At 51.7% G+C, this 18,190-nt stretch overlaps 1 protein-coding gene across 1 annotated transcript in view; it reads right to left on the bottom strand.

Moving 5' to 3' along the window:
• MAPK4 (mitogen-activated protein kinase 4) overlaps positions 1-18,190 on the bottom strand; it is a 111,582-nt gene that overhangs the window by 19,305 nt on the left and 74,087 nt on the right. The window contains exon 2 of the mRNA XM_036418869.2: positions 15,177-16,620. Within this exon, the coding sequence (XP_036274762.1) occupies positions 15,177-15,722 (546 nt within the window). The 5' untranslated portion in view covers positions 15,723-16,620. The remainder of the gene's footprint in view (positions 1-15,176; positions 16,621-18,190) is intronic.

Raw genomic sequence — 18,190 nt, 5'->3', positions numbered from 1 at the left:
CGCCCCATCTCTGCCCTCCCTTCCAGAGGGTAAGCATGCTTCCCACTCAGCTCACAGAGCACTCTCGGAAGCCAGAGAGGTACTTCCTTGGAAGCCAGCGCAGTAGCAGTGGTGGGCCAACAGTCAATACGTTTCTCTTCCAAGCAAACGTGTCCACAAGGACCTTGCTCAGTGTTCGCTCCGTGTTCCGAGCCTTCCTTCCCCTCTGAAGCCTCGGGGGCCTCCAGCACCACCTTTGCGGAAGGTAACTGAGATGGAATTAATCAACCAAGAAAAGTAATGAGAGACGTTGTCTTGGTGTTGCTTCTCCCCACGGAGCAGGGCTGGGGTACAGATTTTAGACCTTCAGGTGGCTTGTGTGTACAGATGGCTGGGGGGAGGGATTGGCCTTGGCCCCAAAGGAGCTTATCCAAGGGTGTTAGACGTTCCTCTCCCCAGGGGCCTGTGAAGGGAAGAGGCCGGGTCGGTGCAGGGGGTCCTGGTGCAGGAAGACCCCTGGCCAGGCCCTGGCCTCGGTAGGAAGGGGGCAGCCACCCGTGGAATGTGGTGGAAGGAGCAGAAAAGCTGCTGCCCCTGGATTTGACGACCTGCTCGTCCTGGTGCTGGAAGGCCAGCTGTGTGCTAACCATCACTGCTTTAGTTAGATCAGAGTTTCCCCAAGGAGTTCACATCCAAAGGATGCGAATGGGGGGCGGGGGGGGGGGGGTGTTGCTAAACGTGTGCGGCCAAATGCCCCCAGGACAGATGGCAGCATCCCATACGTTTACTAACAGTCTCTGGGTCTCCTCCCGGACTCTGGATGCAACACCCTCCACACAACCCATTTTCCCAGGTGCCTCTAGGGGACCAGCCTTTCTCAGGACACTCAGGAAATACCTAGTCAGGTCCTAGTGAACACGTTTCCTTGGAAGAGAAGACATGTTACCTCCAGCTCACTGCCTCTACTACCCTGGCCAAGACAAATGTCCCCATGGCTCCTACTGAGTGGGCTGCGAGTGGAGACCTGCATCTCCTCTCCCCCTTATCTCTGAACCCCATGGGCAGGGACTTGCTGTGCCTTCTGGGACGGAAGGCAGGGTGGCTGCATGCTACAAAAGCCATTGGAAGTGTGTGTGGCAGGTGGAGGCCAGCTGGGTGAGAAGCACTGAGCCCCCTTCCCCTGCAGGGAGGAAGCAGAGGCTGCAATGTGTGTGTGTGTGTGCGTGTGTGTGTGGGGGGGTACAGGCCTACTGGGTGGGAAGGACTGAGCCCCCTCTGTGCCACGCCAGCACAGCCAAGGGTGAACCCGAGTGGGGGCAACGAAGGATTGAGAAAAGACAGACAAGAGAATGAAAGGGGGGACGCTGCTTCCCTGATGGGTAGCCAGCAGCGCCACGTGTCTTTATGAATAGCAGATGCCACAAGGCAAAGTAAGGGCGTGGTCAAGATGTTTACAGCATTCTCATTTCAGATCCACTCAAGTACATGCACCCGAGCGAGCTTTGTTTACTTGCAGCCTATATCACTTAGGCCACTGGGGCCACGTGTTCGGACCATAGGTTGAAGCTCACGACTACAGCTGTTGGCTATCATTGTGCTGGGAGGCTCTGCCCTCCAGGCTGAGACTTGCACGTGGCCATGAGAGGACGGTGCCCTCTCATCAGTCCAAGGCTTGAACCTGTCCAAAATCTGTAGCCTTGCCCCACACCCCTCCCCCTGCAGGGAGGAAGCAGAGGCTGCAGTGTGTGTGAGTGGGTGTTGGAGGGAGGGAGCCTGATGCACCGGTGAGAAGCACTGAGCCCCCTCCCCCTGCAGGGAGGAGGAGAGACTGCAGGGCACAGAGGGCTGTGAAGAGGAGGGTGGGAGAGACTCTCATTTCCACTCTAGCCCCCTCTCCAACGTGGCTTCTGTCAGGGTCCCAACTCACCTGCCTGACCCTGACCTTCTCAAGGGGCCTCTCTCCGTGGTGACCAGTCAGCCTACCCAGGTCAGATCATCATCAACCACATCTTCTCTCAGCGGAAACAGTTTTCTTCCTAGAAAAACTGCAGGTCCCGGGAGCAGGTCCTGCTTCTGAAGATGCCCACGTGCGAAAAGGATGCCAGGTCCTCTGCTCCACGGAACGTCAGAGGCTTTGCTGGCAGGGGTGCAGTAAGGGTCTCGTGGGTCTGGCCCCGTGTACGGTGTGTGGAGTTGAGGGACTGCCCTCGGGGAGCTTACCACCTGGTCTGGGCAGAGAGCTTGCTGGTTTAACCTCAAAGTCAACCCCTAAATCAGGGGACAGTGAGCACTGGGGGAGGGAGGGAAGATGGAGCAGTCACCACACGAAGATGAAGCAGAAAGAGGGCCAGGGTAGATCCAGGTTTGGGGGTGTGTGTGTGGGGGACTCTTAAAAAAGAATGAGGGCCAAGACCGGTTTGGCTCAGTGGATAGAGCGTCGGCTTGGGGACTGAAGGGTCCTGGGTTCGATTCCGGTCAGGGGCATGTGCCTTGGTTGCTGGCATATCCCCAGTAGGGGGTGTGCAAGAGGCAGCTGATCGATGACTCTCTCTCATCGGTGTTTCTGACTCTATCTCCCTTCCTCTCTGTACAAAATCAATAAAATATATTAAAAAAAGAATGAAGTATTAAAATCATATTTATTTTTGAGTCAGAAAATTGCAGCATATTTTAAAAGCTGGAAAACACCACAAACATCCCCAGATTTGTAAAAAGAACATTTTTACTAATTCGCTTCCTGGCAAAACTGCAGGTAGCAAACATGTGAACGTCTTGCATAATCTCTGATCATCTCTTCCGTGACAATTTTGTAAAATAATTTTCCGAGACAGCATTTAGAGCTCATTCAGGATTTGAAAGATAATTGAAAAGATAACTTAGTCTTTCCTGTAATATGGTTGATACTTTAGTACAGCTGATATTCCAGACATCTCTCTCCCCTTCAAAACTAGTTATTGGTAATGTCATTTAAATGTGTAGGATTATTGTCAGGTGTGGAGAAACCCTAGTAAGTATTCTTTTGTATATGAGCTGTGAGGTTTGGGGCCACAGTTAATTTTCATTAACCAGGATGTTCATGATGTAGGCCTGTGGTTGTAGGGTGGGCCACAGAAGGATTTCTAGAAGACACTTCTACACCAAGACAACTGGTAACTGAATCTAGAAGTAACTGCAAACCATACAAACATACCCCATCAAACCCGAACTAAACATATCCTTAGCTCTGCTTCTGCCTAGTCAGACCCTCCCAGAGCCAGGCTGTACCACTCCCCCGCCCCCCAACATGAGGGAGACATGATGGAGAGCATGTCAGGATGGAAACAGACCACTTCCTGACAAATTGATGCCCACATATCTTACTGTGCAAATATTACAATATGTGATACATATTGTTAGAATCCCTTCCAGGGGCTTGGGGTGGAGGGGCGGGGGGGGGGGGGGGGGGGGGAAGCATTGGCTGGCAATGAGAAGAAATGAAAGTACTGGTTCCGGCAACCAGGTGGATGAGCCTTGAAAACACACTAAGTAAAAGAAGTCAGTCACAAAAGACCACACGTTGTTGGAACCCGTCTGCCAGTATATGAAATTTCCAGAACAGGCAATCAGACAGACACATTACGTCGATCAGTGGTTGCCTAGGATTGGAGGGGACGGAGGCTTGGGGACCTGCTGACTCAGGGGGCAGGCTTTGCTTGAGGTGAAGAAGACTTCTGAAGTGGTTTCCGGCGAGATGCACAGCTCCACGAATGCACTCGAAGCTCCGGGCTGTGCACTTTAAATAGGCAAAGTGTATGTATGGTATGTTGATTGCATTTCAATCAACTTGTTTTCGTTTTAAAGAGTTCTGAGGCAAATATAAGCCATTATGCTACGGAAAGGAATGCCCTCACTGGTAGCCTTTTCCCAGTGGGCTGTGCATGGCGCAGGGAGCTCTCAGTCCCTCAGCAGGAACCTGTGTCCCTAAGGAGCAGGCCCTGGGCTCAGGGAGTCTCCAGGGGGGGAGGAGAATGGAGGGGGAGAGCAGTGTGGGAGCGACAGAGAGGATAGCAGGAGGGACCTGGGAAGGTGGGAGCAGTGCAGAAGATGGGAAATGGGGTCCACAGAGACTGAAGGACCCAGGGCTGCCAGGGAAGGTCACAGAACGCTCCGTTCCCCAGCATTCCTCACGATACTTTCTGCTCCTCCTCACCGAAGGTCCCAGGGAGTCCTCCAGGCCTGGAGCCCAGCCCGGTTGCATCAGCTGCTCCGGGTCCCAGGAGGCAGCTCCGGTCCCGCTCTGCCCCTCTCCTTAGCAGCAGGGCCGGAGCCGAGCTCTTGAACCCCAGGGGCTCCCTCGTCCTCAGCTACGGGGTGAGGACAATAATGAGCCTGCCCGCCCTGCCTCCCTCCGAGGGGGGTGTGAGGATCAGCATGAGCACTCGTGGGAAGAACTCCCGGAGCATCATCCAGAGTCGAAGGGGAGATGTCAGGGGAGATGTGATGGTGTGGATCCCCCAGCCACAGGCTGCTCACTCTCCCATCAGCTTCTGACCCACACAGCATTTGCAAATTGCTGGGGGTCAGGGCTGAGGGCTGCTGGTGAGCACAGAACAGAAGTAAGACAAAGGCCTTCAGAGAACCAGACGCAGAACTCAGTTCTCCTGCCCCCGGCTCCTCTCAGCTCAGCTTGGGAGCTGCTGACACCTCCCCGGCCACGGTGAGGCCTCAGGCCTGTGCCGCCAGGCCAGGCAGGCCATGCCCAGCTTAACCCTGACTCCAATCCCCAAACAAAAGGTGTAGGGATTAAAAAGGGATTAAAAATCTCGCCCCCCGGAAAAATGAATCCTGCAGGTCGCAGTGCTTTCACTGGCTGGCCGCCGGTGGACACGTGGTTTCTGCAGGTGGCAGCAGCTCAGTGTAGAAGGTACCGCAATGAAAGCTTCACGGCCACCCCCGAGAGTCCCCGCCCCCCAGACACCTGGCATCCAGCTCACCTGGGGACTCGGGAGGGGCCGACAGGCAGGGGTGGGGGGAATGAGGATGGTTCCTCCCTTCCTGCTGCCTCAGACAACAAGGGGTCCTGTCAGGTGTGTGATGGGCAGCTGAGGGCAACATGTTGTCATGCAAAGGAGGAGATGGGAACCAGGATAAGCGAGTCGGCAGCTGTGGGACAAGGGCCTGCCTCTGCCCCAACGGCTGTGCCAGGCCAGGCCAGGCCTCCTGGTGCTGCTCCTGTGCCTGGGCATGCGAGTCTCTGGTGGACGTCTAAAGGGGAGCCTCTGAGGAGACCAGGTCCTGCTCTCCAGGCTGAAGGGGGAGCAAGAGGAGTGATGGGTGCTCACAGCAGAGATCCATTCTGATTGGTCACCGCTGGTGTCTATTCTGTGTGGTTGGTCCCAAAACTCACCAATTGTTAGATACTTTGAACATTACCCCCTGTGTGTGACCTCAGTACCAGAACTAGTCTTGGGCCAAGGGGCAAAAGTGTCAACATTTAGAGTGCTCCCTAATGTGGTTTCCTTTGGGTTAGAGTCTAACCGTTAGACACACTCGCTCAAGCCCAGTGCTTCCTGATGAATTCATTTTGACAAATTGATTCAACTAAAGGTTTTCTCACTTGTTCCTGCTCTTCGTCATGCCTTCAGTTTGTATCTCATTTGTCTGTATGTTTATCTTTTCCAAGAGAGAAAGGGAAAAGGAGAAGAAGAGGGAGAGGGGAAGGAAGAGGGAGTAGGAGAAAGAGAGATGATGAGAGAAAATCATTGGTCAGCTGCCTCCTGCACTCCTCACACTGGGGACCAAGCCCGCAACCTGGGCATGTGCCCTGATTGGGAATCGAACTATGACCACCTGGTCCATAGGTTAATGCTCACCACTGAGCCATGCCAGCTGGGCTCAGTTTGTATCTTAGAAGAGAAACTACAGCATGGTCAACTGCATCAACAAAATTTTTTGTTAGAGGTGGGATTTCAGGGTCCTGAGAACAGAGGCACTCCCCCCAATAGAAGTTAAGAATCACAGTTAAAAAAAGAACTAATATTTACCTAGAGCCGTGGTCGGTAAACTGCAGCTCAAGAGCCACATGCGGCTCTTTGGCCCCTTGAGTGTGGCTCTTCCACAAAATACCACGGCCTGGGCGAATCTATTTTGAAGAAGTGGTGTTAGAAGAAGTTTTAAGTTTAAAAAATTTGACTCTCAGAAGAAATTTCAATCATTGTACTGTTGATATTTGGCTCTGTTGACTAATGAGTTTGCCGACCACTGACCTAGTGCTTCCCAGAGGCCTGACACAGTGCTAAGCGTTTCACACACATGACATCCACTCCTCACACGGCCCTGTGAAGTAGAGCTGTTATTATGAGAGGAGGAGCCAGCCAACAGCAGGTGAAGTAACTTCCTGGGTCACATGACACCAGACAGCACCTGTGCACCTCACCTGTGACAAGGTGGCCTCACCTTGACCTGTCCCAAGGCAGCAGCCGAGGCAGGACTGCACTCTGGGTGGGAGGTAAGACTTACATGTGGCACAGTGGCCACCGCAGAGTGGGGTGCAGTGAGGGTCAGCACCCACATCTCCTGGCCCAGGTGCTGGTGTGCTTGACCCTTCTCTCTCAGGAGCTGAAGAACTCAGACTTACTACATTTTTTTAAATTTTTCTTTTGGTAATAAACATGTTCGTGGTAAACTTTCTCTTACAGCAACTCTCCTGCCCTCCGACCTGAAAAGCTCAGTGTGATAAAACTGTGTATGTCATGTTGCACATTTTGGGGAATTATGGAAAAATAAAAGGGTCTGACAAGCAGGAGGAGCTGAATAAAAAGGCAGTCAGGATAGTGTGAGCTCTGGAAACCCTGTCATCTGCAGAGCTAACAGGGCAGGGCAGCATAATGGCTAAAAGCATGGCCCCAAAAGGAACTGCTGGGCTTAAAAGAAGTTACTCTCTGTGCCTCAGTGTCTTCATCTGTAAAATGGGACAACACAGCACTCATTATTACATTATTATGAGGATTTGGTAGGTGAGTAACTGTTGAGCACTTAGAGCAGTGCCTGGACATCATTGGGTGAAGACGAAGGGGTTCTGGGCTTCAGAGATTAGAAGGGGCATGATAGATGGCTTCAGATATTTGAGAGCTTTATCCTGAGAAGTTCTTAAGGACCACACTCTACTCAGTGTAAAGGCAGAGGCTTGGCTTTTCAGTCAATAAGCATTTTAAAATATATATATTTTATTGATTTTGTACAGAGAGGAAGGGAGATAGAGAGTTAGAAACGTCGATGAGAGAGAGTCATCGATCAGCTGCCTCTTGCACACCCCCTACTGGGGATATGCCCACAACCAAGGTACATGCCCTTGACCAGAATCGAACCTGGGACCTTTCAGTCCCCAAGCCGACACTCTATCCATTGAGCCAAGCCGGTTTCAGCTTCAGTCAATAAGCATTTAATGAGCATGCATTATGGGCCAATGCTGTGCTAGGTGCCAGGAAAACAGAGATGAATGAGACCCATACTCTTTCCTAAGGGCTCCACTGTCTATTGGGGAAGAGGCATATGAACAGATAATCACTATACAGTAAAGATAACGGCTTTGGGCAACCAGAGGAAGATGCAATTAACTCTCCCCTGGAGAGCTGGTTGAAGCTGTGCAGAGGTGGATCTTTGGAGCAGGATCTGCAGGGAGAGTAGGATTTTAGGTGGGAGCAGCGAGAACAGTGTGTGGGACCAGAGCTGTCACCGCGTATGATGTTTTCTAGGGAACGGTGACAAGTCAGGGACTTTATGACACAAGGTGAGAAGAGTGGCAGCAAAGGAAGCTGGAGCTAAGAGCTGGTCTCTCCCAGCTCAGAGAAGTGTGCTGCTGATGTGGAAGGTAGCCAGCCAAGTCAGGACAAGCATAGCAATCTGATACTGTCCCCTGAGTCTTTAAAATAAATAAATAAATAAATAAATAAATAAATAAATAAATATTATTGATTTTTTTACAGAGAGGAAGAGAGAGGGATAGAGAGTTAGAAACATTGACGAGAGAGAATTATCAATGAGCTGCCTCTTGCACACCCCCTACTGGGGATGTGCCCGCAACCGAGGTACATACCCTTGACCGGAATCAAACCTGGGACCCTTCAGTCTGCAGGCCTACGCTCTATCCACTGAGCCAAACCGGTTTCAGCATGTCCCCTGAGTCTTGTATTCCTATACTTACTGTCTTTCCAGCAGGCAACCCTAGCAAAGGCTGAAAAAAGTAACTATTTCAGGAGAAAATTGTAAAGGATTTGATGCCATTTTTTAATCATCCTTCATCAGGATAAACATAGGAATATCTGCCTAGATATCTGGAAAGCGTCATGCTCCTGGGGCATTTACAACCTGGGGATGCCCAAGGGGAAAGACTGTGGAGCAAAGACTGGAGACTGGAGCTCTCTTCTCACCAAGACCAGAGATATCATCTACAAAGGAGTTCCCTTACCAGCTTCTGTTCCAATCCCCTGGATCAAGTTTTCTCTTTTAGAAAAAGATAGTTCATAGCCTTTCAAATAAATCTTTTCAGCACCATTGATTTGGAATAACGTGCTTAGTGGCCTAAGAACTTCTAGCTGAGCCCTCAGCAAGTTGTCCTTCACCAAGTCTGTTTTCTCACGGGCTCTGAGTATGGCTGGGCCTCTCCCAGTGGATGCCAGTCCTATTCTGGGATCCTGGGAAGCTCTTACTCCTTACACCTTAAGGATTTCCATTTGCAATGCGGCGAGACCTTCCAAAATAGAAGCACATAGCACATCCCATGGACACTCCCTTGATCACTAGCAAAGACACTATTTCAGCCAAAGAAAAAAAGCAGTCTTCCCCCAGGTTCAGTTTCAAAGGAATCCGCGCTTTAGGGAAGGTTTCTGTGTGTCTTCCCAGGTGACAGGGGAGGGTCTCATTGTGTAGACAGATCCCAAGGCATCCAAGGAAGGCGGAGCGACCAGGAGAGGGAGGAAGGAGGTGAGGTTGAGCAACGTCATGAAAACAGCATAAATGCTGCTGACAAAAACTCCACGCCAAGCCTGTGGAAGCTGGCTGCATGTGTTCAACATCACGTATCCCTCTGCCTGCCTCCTTTGGGGCCTTGAACCACAGGCCTTAACCAACTACAGTATCATCTTGTTGAGCTGGCAATCAAATACTCAATCTCTCTGAACTGTGAAAACCAGAGCCTCTGTTTTTACAGAATATCCAGCAAAGTAGTTTACACCAGAATTAATAGTATACGTTTTCTAAAGTCGTTGTTTGTATCACCTAACTATTGTTAAGATCAAATGTCCTCACAGAACCAGCATTCCCTGCGGTTTAGGTCCCTGATGTGTGCAGCTTTCTGCCAAACTCGAGTGATGGTTGACCGACCAGGCACTGTGCAGGGTCTGAAACTCATCCTTCCTAAAACAGTCTTCCCAGCTGCTTGTTGTAGTGCTTGATAGCCCGCCATTAATGGCCCCTTTTAGTTAAGGCACCTGCTTCCAGCACACCCATGTTATCAGGGAGGCATTCTTAGCCTTCTTCTTTGCCCTGGAGTTTGAGAACCACAGCTTTAAGCGCCAGCAGACACCCCAGGAGCACCAGCTTTCTATCCACACATAAGCTGCTCCATGTCTTCAGATCAATAGTTCTGAACAGTTAAGCATGTGAATCACCTGGAGGTGTGTTAGAACCCAGCTTGCTGGGCCCCACCCCGAGTTATCGATTCAGTCGGTCTGAGATGAAACCTAAGAACTTGCATCTCAAATGAGTTCCCAGGTGAAGCCGATGCCGCTGGCCCAGCACCCACTTGGAGAACCCCTGCACAGGTTGGTTTCTAAGGAGTCTCCATGAGACACAGAGGCAAAGTGGGAGAGCGTTCTGGTCGTGAAGGATGTAAGAAAACAGAGGCTCTGGAGTAGAGAGGGCTCAGGACCCACAGGCAGGCCAGACTTTCTCAAATGAGGCCCACCAAAACACAAGAGCCTTTGGTTGCCCAACTTCTGATGGGCCTCCCATCTTGCTTTCTTCCCTGGGTACTTTCTGTCTTCTGCCCCGGGAAAGGCTGGCAGTCTCCTGGCCACCCCAATGAGGATGACAGGCGGCTCCCTCCCCGGGCCAATGGCAGCCCCTCCAGGAGTACAGTATTCACACAGCGAGTCAGGCTGTCCACCCGCTACTCAGCCCTCTGCACAGTCTCGTGGGGCCTCCTGACATGTCTTAGAATTTACACTGGGCTCAGTGAAGTGTTAAACAACATTTTTTTTTTCCTTCTCTTTTGAGACCATCTGCTTCCTAATAGAATAAATTCAAAGGAAAACATGCTCTTCTCCTTCACCTGCCTCTTCTCAACATAAACACTCGTTCATGACCCACCCTAAGGACACCTGCCAAGGAGGTGGGCGGCAGGGGTTCCTTTGAGGACCACAGGCCGGGAAGCCTCAGGTCTCTGGTCCTCAGGTGGGGAGTTGGTTCCATATTTCAGTGAGTGGGGGGAGACTGGCATCTGGGTGTGTATGCCTGTTCCCCATCCTGTAACACGGTCCTTATTGGGCAGATAGTTCTGTTAGTGATCTAGCCTACATCTGAAAGCACTTTGACTCCCACACTTTCAACTGGACTCTAACAAGAATCCTATGAAGTAATCAGAATGGGAGTGATGACCCACTTGGCAGAGAGGACAATTGAGAAGAGAGGCTCAGGAAAATCCATGGGCATGGAACTGAAGCACGTGCATTGAGCTGTTGGCTCAGCCACTCATTGTGCGACCTCGAGCAGGTCTCCTTTCCTGTCCAGGCCTCAGTTTTATCGTCTGTGAAGAGAAGGGAGTGAATGAGATGATTGTGAGGTCTTCTTACAGATTTCTTAATACGCTGCACAAGGAAAAGGCCTTGCCCAAGGTCATGCAATTAGTGAGGTGAGTAATAATGATACAGAGAGACCACGCTCCCCAAGCTGCCTCTGTTGAGAGACAGCCATCAGAGTACCCCACTGCCGTATCCCTGCAGTGTGGGCCCCTGGGGCCTCTAGTTCCTTCTGGACATCACAAGGAGCAAGACCGCCAAGGGTGGGGTGGTAGGGGACACGTGCTCAGAATGTGCTCTGACTGTGACCAGAACCCCAGTGCTCCCAGCTGCTCATGAAAGAGAGGACATTTCCTCTAGCACCTCCTTCACCAGACAAACGCAGTGGGCACGGAACCGTGCCAGACTCCATGCTAGAGGAGGGGATGTGGAGGTTCATGAGACTTACTGTCCACCATGAGAAAGTCATGATGAAGACAGTGAGGTTCCAGCTGCTGCTTAGTGCTAGGTGGGTCGTGCTTGGCCAAGGGACCAAGTTCAGTGCCCAGTTGGATCATGGAGCCTATCACAGGTACTGAGCTGAACCAGCCTGCAAAAGAGGGGGCACCCGCCGAAACCGGTTTGGCTCAGTGGATAGAGCGTCGGCCTGCGGACTGAAGGGTCCTGGGTTCGATTCTGGTCAGGGGAATGTACCTTGGTTGTGGGCACATCCCCAATGGGGGGTGTGCAGGAGGCAGCTGATTGATGATTCTCTCTCATCGGTTTCTAACTCTCTGTCCCTCTCTCTTCCTCTCTGTAAAAAATCAATTATATATATATATATATATATATATATATATATATATATATAGAGAGAGAGAGAGAGAGAGAGAGAGAGAGAGAGAGAGAGAGAGAGGGAGGGAGGGAGGGAGAGGGAGAAGGCACCTTTTTTGTAACTCACACCAAGGCACTAGCTGCAGCCCAGGTGAGCATGATCTCTTCAAGGTGAGTACAGGATCCATAAAATTGAGGGAGGGGTACATTTAGAGCAGTTCACATGTAAACATCATCCTCCATGCACACCAGGGAGAGTAGATGCACACATCTCACCCCAACCAATCCATTGGCTGGGAGAATTATAGGCTCTCTTTTATTTCCCATCTCTGATAATATATATGATTGTTATTATATATTAGAGGACCAGTGCATGGATTCATGTACCAGTGGGGTCCCTTAGTGTAGACTGCAGGGATCGGGCTGAAACCAGCAGTCCAATGCCACCTACCACTCCTGCCTGCCTTTCCTGCTCATCCCAGCCCTGTTGCGTCTGCCACCGCTCAGTAGGCTCTCTGCCATCCACTTTGGTCTTCAGGCTGTAGCAGCCAGCTGTGAGCCCTGTGTCTGGTGCCCGACAATCAGCTGAGTGGTGCTCCCACTCTGGTGTTCACACTGACCACCAAGGGGCAGGTCCTGCATTGAGTATCTTCCCCCTGATGGTCAGTGAGTGTCATAGCGTCTGGTCAACCAGTTGCTTAGGCTTTTATATATATAGATACACACACACACACATACACACACACACTAGTATTAGCTTTCATTATACGTGCTTAAATTGCACACTAATTTTTCATCTATTTAAGATTTGAAGGCATATATTTTAATGCCTCTCTCTTATATGTGCTTTTTTTCTGAGAGTCAAACCTTCTAACCACATGAAATCAATGAACTCAACTAGCTTCCTAACAGTAATGTGCTGATAAATGACTAGTCTTCCATCTGTTTAGGGCAGCCAACGAAGTCAGCTGGCATGTCTCAGGCACAATGATCAGACTCCCTGGAGAAAACCAAGATGAACATGAGATGGCCCACAAGGAAGCGAGGGCTCTCAGCCTAGAAGAGCATAGAAGACAGACACAAATACCCCTAAGACAAAGCAGAGAATGGTCGCCGGTGCTAGAAGATCTGGAGTCTGGGATGGGGAGAAAGCAATATGGAAATTCAAAGGAAGGAAAGATCAATTCCAACTGGGAATCCAGAAAGCCTTCATGAAGGAGGTAGCTCATGGAAAAGACCACCCATCAAGACACAAGAAGGCCCAAGTTCCAGAACCCCTTTGACCATTGTTGGCCAAGGAAGCTTGAGAAAGTCAGGTCTCTGTTTTAAAATGGGCCCTTTTTCCTAAGTGCTTCCCAGCATTCTGAGGATTAGATGAGAACGGACTTAAATGCACTTCGGGTAAATAAAAGCACCAAATATCAAGCCTCCATCATCACTCAGGGAAGAGAAGGGGGGAAGCTAAAAGCAGAAGGTAATGAGGGAGGAGGTGGGTGAGGGTAGGTGGCTCCTGCCAAACACAGGACTGACGTAAACACCTACTGGCTTGCAAGTGGCTCCAGTCATTTTTTTAAAACTCTAATAGCTGATTTGATTGAAGAGAGCCCATGGAGAGTAAGACAGAGCATCTACATTCCCCTGCATCAGAGAAATGAAAGTCTCATTCAGAGAAGTGGATCCCTGTCCTGCGTAATTCAGCAACAGCCACTCACGGTCAGTGGTCAGTGATCCCCCCACCCCCAGCTCCCAGCGCTGGGCTTGGGCCCTGGCCCCGTGTGCACTCAGAAAACCCTCAAGAAATGAATGGATGGGGTTCTCAGTACTCTCCAAGGGGCTTTATGTGTGTATTTCTCTTTTATTCATAACCACAAGCCAGTGGACAGACAGGGTGTGTATTATTAATCCTGTCTAGAAGGGGAAACTGAGGCTCCTAGTTGGGGAGCATCCACATCCCAACTTAACACCATCAGAAATGAGCCCAGGCGTCCGCCTCCTCACATAGCCTTCCTTCCTCACCCAGTACCCCTCCTAGGAATTGTTCCTACAGCCAATCTTAGCCCCAAATCACCTCCCCTGACAGTCCTGAGGGACTGTCCTGAGCACTCTCCCTGCAATACTTCACTTACACAGACTCTGTAATCAAGGAAGGTCCTATTATTATTCCCAGTGTACTGATTTATTACAATTCAGAAGGTGATTTTGTATCACAAAGTCATGGACTCTCTTGTTACCAAGTAAAAACTAATTTGGGTTAAACATATTTGGTTTAATACTTTGGAGTCATTGCTCCTTAGAGGACAGAGAAGGTAGAAACAGCGCCTGGCTTCAGGAGGACAGGAAGACTTGTTTGTTTGTTTGTTTGTTTGTTTACCATGGACATTCCTGCCTTCAGAGTCAGCTGTCAGTTCTGGCAGATGGCCTGGCTGTAGGAGGGGAGCACAGGGCCATCTCCTGGTGAAGGCGGTACGGAGGAGCTAGAGCCATCGGAGCTGATTTGGGCTCTGGAATCTGGGCTGGAGCCCAAGGTCCAGCCTGTGAGGGTGGGACAGGGAACCTGCCTCCCCCTCCCTGGACACCCTCCTGCTGCAGCTTCACCAGGCAGGTCAGTGCCTTTCTATGCATCTGTGAGCTTCTGGCTGCAGGCAAATCAGGTGCCGAAGCATGTTCAAGGTCAGAGCTACTCTCTCCTTTCATGATCCACCCTAGCCTCTTGGTTTATGGTGCGCCCACTTCCTAGGGGGTATTTTCATTTTAATAAAAATTTGTGGCACAAAGGTTTTGGCTGGAGGCTGGACACTTACCCCCCAGCTCTGGTGAGGGGTACCTGGTGACGTGAGCTCAGGCAGAGCTGCACAGAGGCTCCCCAAATGGCAGGAACAAGGGGGTGAGGGGAATAGAATTTCAGGGAATTCCAGAGAATTTCTTACCTAAAGGAAGCAGTGCATTAGTTAAGAAGAAGTCTAGAGGAGCGTCAGTACCTCTACCAGATCGCAGGGTCAGCTCTGATCTCTGCATTTAGCCACCCACCACCGGGGTCTCAACAGTACCATCCAGACACCCATAGCTTCATCACACTCAGGGACCAGGGCATTGTGGGACCTGGGAGAGCTGAGCCATTTGCTGGATAATGGACACTGAGGATAAGTTGATCAGATGAACTTGTCCACTGACAGAGAGAATGGGATGCAGAGTGGTCAGCTTTGTTGGGAGGAGGGGGAGAAAAGGAGGAGGAGGCAAAATGAACCAGCGCAAAAGGCTGGTGTGGTGGAAGCCTCATTATGGGATGCTAGAGAAAAATTCACCAGCTGCACAATTTTAAAGTCACAGTGTTTGCAACGGGGAAGAAACCTTAGAGATAATCCAGTCCAACGCCCTCTTGCACAGCCTGGAGTTATTGGTCATGGCCACGTGGCAGAGCCAAAATCAAGAACCCAAACCACCCCCTCAACAACCTCTCAGGCCAGTGGTCTTCCTAGCACCCTCCAGCCTCCCCCAGACACAGACCCCAGGTCACTCAATTTCCCACGGAACCAGGAATACCCCCTGGAACACTGCCCGAACCATGAAGATCCATGGACCACCCCGACCAGCCACTCCGGCCAGGCATACCTTGTGGGAATAATGCTGATCGACGATCCTCGCCAAGCCGAAGTCCCCGATCTTGAGCACGAGATCCTCGGTGCTGATGAAGATGTTGGCGGGCTTCAGGTCCCTGTGCAGCACGTTGGCCGAGTGGATGTACTTGAGTCCGCGGAGCAGCTGGTACATGAACAGCTTGGCGTGCTCCTCCGCCAGCGTGCCCTGCTCCAGCAGGCGGGCCAGGTCGGTCTCCATGTGCTCCTGCACGATGTAGGCCACGCTGAACTTGAACAGCTCGCCCTGCAGGCTGGCGCCCTTGGGCCCCAGCACCTCGTACACCTTCACGATGTTGTCGTGGTCCAGGCGCCGGATGATCTTGATCTCCCGCAGGGCGTACTTCATGCTGCGGGCATCGCTCAGGGTGACCTTCTTCACGGCCACCTTCCGGCAGGTCCTGCTGTCCGTGGCCGACAGCACCAGCCCGTTGACGCCGAAGCCCAGGGGTCGGAAGTCCACAAAGCGCCCGCCGAGGTCATAGCCGTAGACGCTGGCAAAGCAGTCTCCCTTCTCGGCCATCGTCGGCTCAGGGGCAGCCAGGGGATGCCCGTGGGACGGAGGGGCGGTCGGGAGAGGCCAGGTCCTCGCTGGTGGCCTCCCCAGCACACCTCATTCTGTCAAGTCCTGAGGCTGAGGGATGCTTTTTCTCCTGGTGATGTCACTGCCACCAGCTCCCCGGAGACAGGAGTGGCACATGTCCGTGCTTGCGGAGCTGCAGGAGTTGGAGGCTCATGCTGTTTTCTTAACGAGCCCTGGGAGGGCTGCCCACCCACGCCTGCGAGTCCCCAGCCCTTCTCCACACGGAGAACGGCTCATGCTTCTTCCACACGGAGCATCTTGGACAGAGAAACCGGTCTCATCATCCACGTGGAAGTCAAGTTTTCTCTCCGGAGGAACCACAAAGTAAAGATGCAGAGACCCCCCCCCTTTATGTCCTGTGTTGAAAGAAGTTCCTTCGGGCTGAAATGCTCTCGCTGCTCTGCGTTCCTTCACTGACGGACGGTCCAAAGGCTCAGTTGTATCACAGCCTCTGGCAGCTTCACAGCTGCTCTCTGTGTCCCGGGGAGAACAAAGGGACCCCCACCATGGCTTCTGGAGGCCCCTCGGGGCTTCTTTCTGCCTCCGCCCACTCCCCTTTCTATCTGCTCACCTTAGATCCTGCAGCCCAAACCGGCCGGTGGGCATCGGTGAAGGAAGCTGGAGAAACCCCAGCACCTTCCATGAGCTGCACACCAAGTTACACCCCAAAGTCCCAGGTCCGAGGGGGGGCTCAGCTGCCAGGCCAGGCACCTCTGGAGGCTTCAGGGGGCAGCATCCTCTGTCACCCCCTCATCCATGCCTCTCCGAACGAGACAGCGCTCTGCTGGACTCCGAGAGGCTGCAGGAACCCGGCATCTCCCAGTCGGAGTCTCCTTCCCTGTCAAAGAAATAACGTTGGTAAATTTCCACCCTCGGCTCCCAACACCTTCCCACCAGCGCGTGTAGTTAGCCGGCCCCGGTGTTATTTGATCTGTCCGGCCACTGAAACACTGCTTGCTCAGGGGATTCCAGGCTTGGGCGCCCAGCCCCCTCCCGCTGTGTGCAGCTCCCCTGGAAGAGAGAAGATGGATTGATTTGATAAGATCATCAAGCGGTGTGCCTTTTATGTAAATGCCTGCTCCCCGAAGGTTTAACACTCACAGGTTGTAGGAGGGAACGGTCAGCTCTGACCTTTGAGAAATTCATTCCTTAAGCTCTCTGAACACACACATCAGCACCCGCCGGGGAGGGTGAGCGTGGGCAGGAACCAGTAGAAGGCAGAAAGCAAAGGATCAATCACCCTGTCCTTCCACTCAGACCCCTTTTCTTCCCTCTTCTGCAGATGCCTTTGCATATTTTAATAACTTAATATTCAAATGAGCAACGTAAGGACAATGGCATCTCTTGCTTTCCACACAGATGACATAAGCACACATACAAGGAAATGGTGTCACTGCCCCAGTAAAAGGACTCTCTGCCCAGCTCAGGGGCTCAGCGGGACATGGCGTGGTGGACTGTATTCTCTTGGAGGATGGGGACCTCGCTCTTCAAAACAATGGGTCAAATCCAATCCTGCCGGCTCCCTGGTGACTGCAGACTCCAATTACAGGCATAGGACCCAAGGAGGGAGGGGAAAAGCTGCGGAACTAGCGATATAAACTCAGTCTGCGGAAGTCACAGGTTTTGTAGGTTTATTAAGTCCACAGGCTCACAAAGAACAAACACCGAGTCCAGAACAAAGGCGGGAACCTGGCCAGGGCTGCTTCTGCGTTCTCCTCCCAGGGCTGGGTCCTCCGTGGGATACTTTCAGGTCTGAACCCTGCACAACTCTGCAAATGACCAACGAAGCAAAACAAGGGCCACTGCTCTGAATTAAGCAGGCAAATTAGGGGACACCGATGATACGAAATAGTAACTCATCAGGTCCCCTCTAGAAACTCCTATGAGATACATTTGCCAAGGGTCTGGGACACAGTCCTTGCTCCATAGATGCTACCTATTGCTGCTGTTGTTGAAAATTCCCCTTACACACACATACTGACTATTCTGGTGTCTCATCAAATCCTCAGCAAACCTGCCCTTCATGTTTTTATTGGATCCTGCAGCAAAAATAACCATCGACTTGCAGAATTTCAGACTGGGAGGTGATACAGCAAACAGGTCCCGGGTCCATAGCGGGAGTGGTCCTGCCCACCTGGGCTCATTTGCGGAGGAGCCACTATTGGCCATTAGCGAGCAGGGCCTGATTCACTCACCATCCTGCAGAGCGCCCCCATCAGTGAGGAGCCTGAACCCACCCCTAGGCCAGCCCCTCCACCGAGAGGCAAGCTCTCCTCTGCCCATGAGGGCACCGAGGCTCGGAGAACACCAGCTCAGTGTGTCTACAGAGAGAGGGTCCATAAACATGGGATGACATGATAAATGAATACCATTCCCTCCGAGGACGCCCAGCCAATTAGAGTCAGCAC

This window comes from Pipistrellus kuhlii, unplaced genomic scaffold, assembly GCF_014108245.1.
Source record: "Pipistrellus kuhlii isolate mPipKuh1 unplaced genomic scaffold, mPipKuh1.p scaffold_m20_p_6, whole genome shotgun sequence".
Lineage (NCBI taxonomy): Eukaryota > Metazoa > Chordata > Mammalia > Chiroptera > Vespertilionidae > Pipistrellus > Pipistrellus kuhlii.
The sequence above is the reverse complement of the archived record's forward strand: the minus strand, read 5'-3'. Positions and strand labels throughout refer to the sequence as shown.